This window comes from Sinocyclocheilus rhinocerous, unplaced genomic scaffold (assembly GCF_001515625.1).
Source record: "Sinocyclocheilus rhinocerous isolate Xijiao unplaced genomic scaffold, SAMN03320098_v1.1 scaffold3135, whole genome shotgun sequence".
Taxonomy (NCBI): Eukaryota; Metazoa; Chordata; class Actinopteri; order Cypriniformes; family Cyprinidae; genus Sinocyclocheilus; species Sinocyclocheilus rhinocerous.
This window is the reverse complement of record NW_015638931.1, coordinates 178180-189897: the sequence shown is the minus strand read 5'-3', so window position 1 is coordinate 189897 and position 11718 is coordinate 178180. Positions and strand designations below refer to the sequence as shown.

Sequence of the window (11718 nt, the reverse complement as noted above, 5' to 3'; positions counted from 1 at the left end):
TAACAAAAATTAAACATATTGACAAATAAATAGAATGAGATCCACAAATAAATCTTGGTACATAAAATGGTACAGTAAAAGATGTTTAAAATTGGATTTCATTTGACCATTAGACTGCGTATCAAGCCAAGCCACAGTATTACATTTTATGTGCCTTTGAAAATGCCAGAGAAACACCGTCTTAAATCATGGCTATGGGAACGATGCTAAACTGGATACAAACGTGTTATGGAAGTGTCATGTTATCAGTGGCGGCTCGTGGGTTTTAAAATAGAGGAGGCACACTAATTGTATTGGTCTGGGGATCCCTGCCGATTATTATTATGCCTGTTGTGCCATTTAATTAAGCCGACTGCTGTAGCCTATATCCTATATCCAGGCGTGTTTTCTATTTTTTTTTAAATTTGTATATATAGGCATGTTATTCAAGATGGAAAGAAAAGCGTCAATAAGTAACTGACTAATAAATAACTGGATTCAACCTCATGATAAACATGCGAGTTTGTTTGTAAAAAGGGATAGTTCACCCAAAAATGAAAATTAGCCCATTATTTACTCACCCTCAAGCCATCCTAGGCGTATATGACTTCCTTCTTTCAGATGAATCCAATCGGAGTTATATTAAAAATTTTCTTTGATCTTCCAAGCTGTTTAATGGCAGTTAGCGGGTGTTGCAGTTTATCAATCCAAAAGAAGTGAAATAAAGCGCATCCATTCATAATAAAAAGTGCTAAACACGGCTCCGGGGGGTGAACAAAGGCCTCCTGTAGCGAGTCGATGTGTTTTTGTAAGAAAATATCCATATTCAAAACGTAATAATCACTTTAATCTAGCTTGCGCCAACAGTTGTACACGGAATATAACTGTATGATTCAAATGAATATTTGAAAAAAGCTGAAAAAATTATGACTTTGGACACCAAATGTGCCTGCATTTATAGAATCACCCTATTGTTGAAGTTTAGATTTGATTCCCAGGTATGTCTGTGTCTCTGTCTCATTCTAGTCTCGTGTGGTGGCCTGTATGACGGCCATTCTCAGTCAGATGGACGACAGACACTATTCACGCTACATAGAGACCTTCAGCGGAACCACAGATCTAGTGGTGAGACACTGTCTGTCTGTCTATCACCCTATATAGCTATTATTCTTTCGATCAGTCTGTCATTTGTTCTATTGATCGTTTGTTCTTTCTATTGTTCAGTTGTTCATTCTGTCTATCTTTCTATCTTTCTACTGTATCTATCCATTGTCCATCCATTCATCATTCTATAGTTCTGTCTATCATTCTATATATTGTTCTATTGTTCTATATATCTTACGTTCTATCTGTCTGTCTGTCATCTATCTGTCTGTCTCTCTCTCTGTCTGTCTGTCTGTCTGTCTGTTGAATACAGCAGTTAACCATCTTGTGTTCGTGTTTTTGTAGGACTTTTTGATGGAGACATTTCTGTTGTTTAAAGATCTGATTGGTAAACATGTCTACCCATCTGACTGGGTCACTATGATCATGGTGCAAAACCGGTGAGAGCAAAGAAACACGAACACACGCACACACAGACAGACACAGTAGCTCTCCTGAGATGATCCACAGTAACATCATCCGTCAATCTCAGAGTCTTCAGCAGCACAAACACTGTGTTAACATTGATTACACTTCAAACAAGAGGCCAATGAGAGAGAAAGAGAGATTTATAGAGGAGTAAATGAGGAGAAAGAGAGAAACTCCTCATACTGAGGAAAATATAGATTGCTGGTGTTTAGTTTGTGTTTTGTGTGTTACCGTTAATGGCAGCAGACAGCGACAGCATATTGTGTTTTATTGACCTCAGTATGTTTCCTGGAATTCAAATATCACAGTTTAAAGTTCATCTGTGACCCTGCTGATCATCAGATACTGTGAGCACAAACAGCAATTGGACTCTTAAGAAACCCTTAAAAATCTTGTCTGATGAGAAAATACTAAATCAGACGTTGTGAATAAGCTGCACAAACTTACACTGCACAAACTTACACTTACACTTGACACTCACTTGCTATGTTTACTACAAGCAAAACATTTGAGGTTTATATGATCTGAAATGATAAAAGAATAGATCTGCTGTTGAAAATGAAGACATCCATTAAAAATCCAGCTGATTCAAAGACATTGAGACTCAATAATGATGAAGAAAAATGAGGTTAGTGAAAAGATCCTGCAACATTTGAGACACAGAAATGAACTCTTGATCTAATGAATGATGATCAGATATTTATAAATGTGAATCAAGTATCCAGATATTTAATTTGATATAATTTGTAGATGAATACATTTTGTTTCAAAAAACCCACTTTATGTTTGTCTTTGTGTTTTACTTTTATTAAGATTCAGTGTGCTTTTATGTTGTAGTGTTATCTTTGTATCATTGAGATATTATAGTTTTTATTCATATATGTTTTTAATTTACTGTTTTAATTTTAATGCTTTCGTAATTTTGACGTGTTTTTCATTCATTTTTTTATCAAGTGTTGTTTTTTGTCTATGTACAGTATTTTTTTTTTAAATAATTTTTATTTCAGTTTTAGTTTAGTCATTTTAGTACATTTACATTTACATTTACATTAATCATTTAGCAGACGCTTTTATCCAAAGCAACTTACATCAAGTTAACTAAATGAAAATAAGAAATGTTGCTTAGCCAATTATCTGAAATATGTATTTTTATATACTTGTATTTTTATTTTATAGATAAAGATAAAGATAAAGATAAAGAAAATGTCTTATAATTTAAGTTTCAGTTAACTATAATAGCCCAGGTATGTTCGTCCAATTTGTTCAGTATTTCTCTAGAATATTTCTATAATTCTGAAGACACATTTTTATTTTTTACATTTATTTATTTATCAGGTTTAGTTTTAGTTAATTATTTTAGTATTTCTGTGTAAACTAAATGAAAATAAATGTTGCTTTGACAATTATGTTTACTTTTTTATATTTTATTTAGTTTCAGTTGATGTTTATTTTGTTTCAAGTACTGTTTTTTTTTTTTTTTTGATGTATTAAGTTTCAGTTAACTACAATAACCCTGGAATGTTTGTCCAATCAGGGTGTTTCTCCGGGCGATCAACACATACGCTGAGACCATGAATCACAAGTTCCTCGACAACAACAACTTTGAAGTGCAGGTCAGAGCTTATTAAAAGACTCAATAATGACTCAATAAGAAAAATTAGGTTAATGAAAAGATTGCGATACAGACACTTGATCAAATGAGAAAGTCATATACACCTCGGATGCCTTGAGGGTGAGTAAAACATGGGCTAATTTTCATTTTTGGATGAACTAACTCTTTTAAGTTTTGGTTAATTATAATAACCCTAATATGTTCATCCAATCAGGGTGTTTCTCCGAGCAATCAACACATACGCCGACACCATGAACCACAAGTTCCTCGACAACAACAGCTTTTGTGTGTGTGTGTGTGTGTGTGTGTGTGTGTGTGTGTGTCTTAAATGAGCTTGATCAAGTTCAGATTCAATTAGTGTTAATAGCCCTCATATCTCTCACCAAATGTCATTTTATCATGATTTCTCTCTCTCTCCTGTAGTTATGGAATAATTACTTCCATTTGGCTGTGGCGTTTATTACCCAGGAGTCTTTGCAGTTGCAGCATTTCTCTCCCACCAAAAGGAGCAAGATTCTGGCGAAGTGAGAAATATCCCAGTTAAACTGCTCACAGATGAACCATGTTTATTACAAAAATCTGGCTTTCACAACTATAGTAAAACAAAAAATGCGTAAACATGCTTGCTTGCTTTCATTCAGATATGGAGATATGAGGAGGCTGATTGGTTTCGCTATCAGAGACATGTGGTACAAGCTCGGTAAGAATAAGATCTGTTTCATTCCCGGGATGGTGGGTCCCATCCTGGAGATGACTCTTATCCCGGAGGAAGAGCTGCGGAGAGCAACCATCCCCATATTCTTTGACATGATGCAGTGTGAAGAAAACCACTCCGGAAACTTCAGAAAGGTTCAGAGACACACACACATCTGTTTTTATATCATAGCCTCAACTTGACTTCTCTTGTTCTTAATATAAGCTAAACTCAACCTTTTTACATGCAAATGACATGTTACAATTGACATTCCAAAACATGTATATACTGTGTACAGTTATGGGGACTGAACATTCATTTTTATTATTTTATATTGTTCAAATAAGTAAAATGTGCTTAAAATACTTTAAAACATTTTAATGGAATATTTTATTAAATATGTATGTGGAATATTACTATAATTGTATGGAATAGATAAACATGATAAGATATGTTAAAATATATATAAAAAAAAAAACAATTGATGGAACATTAAGGATTTTGAGGAATTAATTTAAACAAGGAAAAATGTGTTAAATATATTTTTTTTAAATCTGGGATATTTCTATAATTCTGAGAAATGGATTTAAACATTGTAAAATGTGATAATTTTTTTCCCCTGGATATTTCCTGGAGTATTTCTGTATTTCAAGGAAATGGATTTAAACATGGTAAAATGTGTTAAAATATTTTAAAAGCATTCTATTGAATATTTCTATAATTTTACAAAATGGGTTTAAAACGTATTTAAAATATTAGGAAAATATATGCTTATTGAATATTTCCATAATTCTGAGGAATGGATTTAAACATGTAAAAATGTTTTTATGAAATGGTGAAAATCTGCTCAGACCTTATTAAGACTTTTAGCATGTTTAGGTTTGAAATAAGACACATTTTTTCCATTTATGAACGCTTTCCTTGTTGGGACGTCACAACAACTAGATTTTGCTATTCTATTAGTTATGCTTTTCAAAAAACAGAGAAAAAGCTGCCCACACACACAGAGTAGCAAATGCACATTGATACTGTTGAACTTATTAATGAAGTCTCTATCTCTGCCTCTCAGTTTGAGAACGAGATCATCCTGAAGTTGGATCATGAAGTGGAAGGGGGAGGAGGAGACGAGAGATATATGGAACTGCTACAGAGCATGTACGAACACACACACACACACACACACACACACACTGTGGTCTTGTATAATGATGGCTTGACTCCATAAGAAGCTCCAAATCCTCCTGAAATCTCCTGAAAGCATGAGCTGTTCTGACTGTGTGCCGCTTCAGTCTTTTAGAGTGCGCTCAGGGACGCCCCCAGCTGCTGACTGAGGTGCAGCACTTTGTTACCCTGGTGACCGGCCTCCTGGAGCGTCTCCTTGACTACCGCTCGGTGATGAGCGAGGACAGTCGAAACAACCGCATGAGCTGCACTGTCAATCTTCTGGTAAGCCCCGCCCACTTCACACATCACAGACATAAAGTGGTTCTCTGATTGATCTGCTCAGATCGGTTTGAGTTCTTGGTCTGCTGATGGGCCCAAATGAACCATGTGTTGTTCAGAACTAAACTTCTGAACTGACCTGTTAACTTACTTAGATTAATATTCCATCATAAAATCTGGAGGTTAAAAAGCAGATCCTGTCCATAATGAACAGTTATTCACTAAAACCATTAAAAATAAAGCTTGAAATAAAGCTGAAATAAAATTAAATATAAATGTTAGATGAAACACTTAAACGTGAAAAACTGCTGCCTTGACAACTAAAATAACAAAAAATAAGTTAAAGTTCTAAAATGACTAAAAACGGAATAAAAAATAAATTAAAGCTAAATAGAAATAATAAAAAACAAAAAGTAATAAAATGACAAAAGCACATAACAAAATTAGTAAAACTTAAACTAAAATGAAAATGAAAATTGAAAATCTAAAAATAAAAGTTAATTTAAAATATTAATAAATACTGTAAAAAGTATAAATACACAAACTACCGGTTAAAAGTTTGGCATGATTAAGATTTTGTTATGTTTTTGAAAGACGTCTCTTCTGTTCACCATGGCTGCATTTATTTGGTCAAAAACTACAGTAAAAACAATAAATATTATTACAATTTAAAATAACGGTTTTCTTTTGTAATATATTTTTAAAATGTATTTTATTCCTGTCATGCAAAGCTGAATTTTAGGCAGCCATTACTCCAGTCTTCACAGCCATCACAGAAATAAATTACATTTTAAAATAGAAAATAGAAAAAAATAGAAAATAGTTATTTTAAATGGTTATAATATTTCACAGTATCACAATATCTTTACTGTATTTTTGATCAAATAAATGCAGCCATGGTGAGCAAAAGAGACTTCTTTCAAAAACATATAATTCTATTAAATAAACACCTGACTCTATTAAACTATTAAACTTCACAGTGTAACTCGTTACTCGTTAGTGCATAAGGAAGGATGTGCTCATTAAAATGTCCATATGGAAACATCAAGATGCAAATAAAAGTTCAAAATATGGATCAGCATATAAACTCAAATCAAAACACAATAACCAAATCAATTTCAAGATGCACATCAAAAATGTCCAAAAAAATGTAAAGTTTGTGCAGTTGATTCCAAATGGTGATTTCATGTGACTGAATAATTCACTCAACTTTGCTGTAAAATTTTGTCTGTGGCTCTAAACCACAAGTCATTTATTACATTTAATAAAAGATCCACAGTTTCTTCCCTAGATACAACTTCTATTTCTTTTTTTATTTTACACTTTTCCCAGTTTTGTTTCCTTGAGCACTTGGGATTGAAACGTTGCCTTGTTCACTTTTTATTCATTTCTATGCATAATTTAAATGGATGGAAACACAGCTAATGAAGGACGGACCTGAGCGTTTCAGGAAAAAATAATAATGAAAACATTCAGAAGAGTTATTGTGAAGCGATTCCCACATGACCATGTTTTAAATTTGAGTTCAGCCATCAAGTTCATTTTCTTGCAGTGATGAATCTGTCAGCTTTCATCCTCTTTAAATGATTCATACGCAAAGATCTAGGTAGAATATTTCCTCTAAATGAACACACACGCACACACACGCACACACACACACACACACACACAATTAACAAATTAAACCTTTAGTAATACAACAGGATCTCTATATTAACTCCTCTGCTCCATAAAATATTCATCTTTTTCTAATAATTCATTCGAGATTTGAGTTTCTTCTGCTTGTTTTCTGACTGTCGCCGCTGCAACTTTAATCTGTCAGGGTGGAAATTACTTCAATATATGAATAAACTATAAATAAGCATCATATCGGTGTGTGTCACATTTAAAAGCTTGAGAAATCCATCATCATAATTTTGCATTACATATCAGAAGCTCCCAAAAAACACACACTCATCTTCAGAGAAACATCAACACAGAGGCTCAAAGTTAACGTTTGCGTTTCATTGCTTTTCAGAATTTCTACAAGGACATCAACCGTGAGGGGATGTACATCAGGTAATTTTCATATTAACTCTGTGTGTGTGACTGTGATTGTACGTGCTTGTGTGTGTGTGTGTGTGTGTGTGTGTCGGTTGTGTAATCTGACAGGAGATTATCTTGGTCTTGCTGAATTAATGTCAAAATCCAAAGGATAAGCATCCAAGCATAGAGACGGACCGGACGGACTGAACGAGACGCCGTCCATGTTGTTTGACATACTGCTACCTTACAGGCACATTAAACATAAATGAGTGTGTCTGCAGAGAGGCATTCTGCAGGGTAAAACATGACCGATTGTCAGTGTGAGATGAATGAATGCGTCTCTGCTTCTGATTCAGATGTTTCTTATTGTCAGTAAAAATGATCAAATTATGTGTCACGTCGTGGAGAAACATTGATTACTCAGCTTTAATGAATGACAAATGGAGATCGTCTAGTTTATTTATAACCACATTTTATTTTCGTCATGACCTTTGACTTGTGAAATGAGAGAGAAAGATCGAGATATTATGAAAATGACAGTAATTCATAATGTGAAATCATGATGCACATCAGTTCTGCACCAGTTTGTATCTATAATTTACCTACAGTAAGACTAATGAACTTGATTCTTGATGGCTTGCTGGAAGAATAGAATAGAATAGAATAGACAAATGTGCAGATATGCATTAGTATGTATGTACTGTACTGTATAATGTAATGTACAGTATAATACACAATATTCAGTACAGTACAATATCAATACAAATCAATGTAGGAATTGCTTATTGCATTTATTCATTTTTATATTTAACAGTTAGTTTTGAATATTTTTTTTATTATCATATTTCTCTTAAAATACATTTCTAAGAGTAAAGCCATACTTCAGGGGGGTTTAGACTCTCTGCTTCATGTAGTACATACCTTAACACCCCTTAACCATGGTAAAAATCACTTTAAGCCTAATGGCTTTATGTAATACTGCCTCCTTGTGGTAAATATGGAAGCCATTTGTTATGATCTGAGAGAAGTGAATATTGAGACAGAAAAATTACACTACCAGTCAAAAGTTTTTGAACAGTAAGATTTTTTAAAGAAGTCTCTTCTGCTGACCAAGACTGCATTTATTTGATCCAAAATACAGCAAAAGTGGTAATATTGTGAAATAGTTTTACCATTTAAAATAACTGCTTTCCATTGTAATATATTGTAAAATGTAATTTATTCCTGTGATGCAAGGCTAAATTTTCAGCATCATTACTCCAGTCTTCAGTGTCACATGATCCTTCAGAAATCATTCTAATATGCTGATTTGCTGATGAAAAAAAAATTATTATTATTATTATTATTATTATGTTGAAAACAGCTGAGTAGAAATTTTCAATTTTCTTAGAATGTTCAGAAGAACAGCATTGATCTGAAATAGAAATCTTTTGTAACATTATAAATGTCTTTATCATCACTTTTGATCAATGTAAAGCATCCTTCTTAAATGAAAGCTTTTGAATGGTAATAATAATAATAATAATCAGAAATGTTTCTTGAGCAGCAAATCAGCATATTAGAATGATTTCTGAAGGATGTGATACTGAAGACTGGAGTAATTATGCTGAAAATTCAGCTTTGCATCACAGGAATAAATTACATTTTAACATATATTCAAGTAGAAAGAAGTTATTTTAAATATTGGAAAAAAAATTCACACTATTACTGCTTTTGCTGTATTTTGGATCAAATAAATGCAGTCTTGGTCAGCAGAAGAGAACTCTTTAAAAAACATTAAAAATCTTACTGTTCAAAAACGTTTGACTGGTATAGTGTATATTATATAAATGTAAATTTATCACTTACAGTATAAACACACACACACACACACACACATATATATATATATACATTGACATATTACACTCAAAGTGACATATTATCACCCAAAATTCTTCATACAGTGAACTACGAGTAAAACTGATAGGATGGAGAAAACTACACAGAGGCGGCTTATACACTTCTGCTGCACTCCAAACTACTTAAGGTCAACAAATACACAGACATTTAGTTCTGTATCTTCATGAGGACTTCTGGTATATTCTACTGAGCTAATTCTATTTTTATCCACTAAACTTAATCCTCACAGAAACATTTTTGCATTTTTATATATTCATTAAAATATTATTTTGGTGTGTTTATTAATCTTTGTCCTCATGGAGAATATATTTTCAAGGAATTTAGTATAATATGCATCTCATTAATAGATAAACAGGTAAACAGGAAGTGACGTCCAGTTTTGGCTCATTTCAAGTTTGACTGTCTTTGAGGGGACATTTGGATTATTTTTATTTATTTTATTTCAATAATGAAAATAGGATTCCATTTCATGATTCCAATCAATGTTAACCCTGTTTATCTAATAATGAGATGTGTATTGCACTACAATTCCTTGATTATTAGTTTCTAATTAATCATCTCATGGAGCATCACCGGGCAGTTTTTCATGGCCAAGAACCAGCTATATTGTCTTAAGGGCATGTAATAATCTTGTTTAGACGGTTATATAATGTTATGTGTTTGCAGTGGTCAGAGGAGCAGTGCACCCTTCAGCTGGACTATCAGACGCTTCAGTCCCAGCGACAGCTCAAAGAAACGCTCTACAACACCATCATCAGCTACTTTGATAAGGGAAAGGTCAGCTCATCTTCACATGAACGGATTAATATTAAATAGATGTGACTGGATGTTGAATACTGACCTCATGAATGTTTAACTGTGTATGTATGTGTGTGAACATGATTTGTGCATGTCAGATGTGGGAGGAGGCCATCACTCTGTGTAAGGAGTTAGCAGATCAGTGCGAGATGGAGGTCTTCGATTACGAGCTGCTCGGACAAAAACTGGTAATGCACAAACTCCTAATTTTAAATTATTTTTATCTATTTATTTTTACATTTTTGTTATCTATGAAGGTTTTGCACTTTTGCATACTATTATATTATATTCTTGATTTTTTATTCTTTTTTTCCCTATGTATATTTTTTTAGTTTTCTTTTATTTTTATGCACTTTTGCATACATTTTATTGTTCGTTATATTATTCAATAATTTTTATTTATTTATGTTACGAACTCCCCTGTCTAGGGTAGAGAAGGAACAGATGAAATTAAATAAATAAATAAAGAATTCAAATGAACTAAACAAATTGTACGTCTTCAGAGTCCCTGTCTCCCGTCCCAGCACTGATTCAACACCCGAACCATAAATCAAGCAAAAAAAAAAGATTTATTTAGGGAACATAGGAAAAACAGTAACAAAGAAAACGGAAGATCTTACATGGAAGCAATTAAATTCAGGAGGGGGTAATGGCCAAAATAACAAACAAAACATAGGTCTAACTATTTTAGTAAACTAAATAACCTAAACACAAAATAACGATGCAAACAAAAGACAATATTAAACCTACCTCCCTTACTACCTATAAACAGGAGAAAAAGTATATAAAACAAATGGCACCCACCTCCCTACAGCTACCTTAAATTAAAATATAAAGTATTGAGAAAATAGCAAAACAAAACATGAAACAACTTGCTCTGCACTCAGGGGTTCAATGAAAAGAGTCCTATAACAATCAACAACACAAACAAAAAGAAAAGGAAACCACATGTCTGCAACAGGCGTCAGGGACTCTTTGCAAGAGAGACAGAGGAAAAACCTCCCGCCCCTCAAGCACTGGAAAACTAGCCGGCTTTTATGGCAGGGCACACAGTTGCAAGAGCGAATCAGCAGAGGTTGACACTCAGGAGCGCTGGTTATCAACAGGTGTTGCTACTTAACCTAGGACAGCAGAAACCATAGAGACACACAACAGGCATACACAAGAATACGTACGATACAGATATGTAATGTAATCTAGATGATGATGTTTTGTTATATTTGATTTCAATAGAATAAGGTTTTCATGCACCGTGGGAAGGAGTACGAGCGCAGGGAAGACTTCCAGAGTCAGCTGATGAGTCAGTTTACCAGCGCTGTGAGACTCAACATCACCACAATGCCTGGAGACGACATTAAAAACTCCAACATGCAGTGTATCCGTCACATAGACTGTGTATTATATTATTTCACTTTTATTTTAAAGACACATACTTTCATATATGTGACCCTGGACCACAAAACCAGTCTTAAGTCGCTGGGGTATATTTGTAGCAGTAGCCAAAAATACATTGTATGGGTCAAAATTATCGATTTTTCTTTTGTCAAAAATCATTAGGATATTAAGTAAAGATCATGCTCCATGAAGATATTTTGTAAATTTCCTACCGTAAATATATCAAAACTTAATTTTTGATTAGTAATATGCATTGAACTTCATTTGGACAACTTTAAAGGCGATTTTCTCAATATTT

The 11718-nt window shown here is 33.4% G+C and overlaps 1 protein-coding gene across 1 annotated transcript in view; it reads left to right on the top strand.

Moving 5' to 3' along the window:
* The window catches only part of dock2 (dedicator of cytokinesis 2), a 122152-nt gene that overhangs the window by 85754 nt on the left and 24680 nt on the right, over positions 1-11718 (top strand). Inside the window, exons 23-34 of the mRNA XM_016565303.1 lie at positions 1006-1104; positions 1429-1523; positions 3086-3164; positions 3587-3687; positions 3805-4012; positions 4927-5012; positions 5147-5303; positions 7318-7358; positions 7607-7622; positions 9295-9354; positions 9894-10004; positions 10124-10213. Of these exons, the coding sequence (XP_016420789.1) occupies positions 1006-1104; positions 1429-1523; positions 3086-3164; positions 3587-3687; positions 3805-4012; positions 4927-5012; positions 5147-5303; positions 7318-7358; positions 7607-7622; positions 9295-9354; positions 9894-10004; positions 10124-10213 (1143 nt within the window). The remainder of the gene's footprint in view (positions 1-1005; positions 1105-1428; positions 1524-3085; positions 3165-3586; positions 3688-3804; positions 4013-4926; positions 5013-5146; positions 5304-7317; positions 7359-7606; positions 7623-9294; positions 9355-9893; positions 10005-10123; positions 10214-11718) is intronic.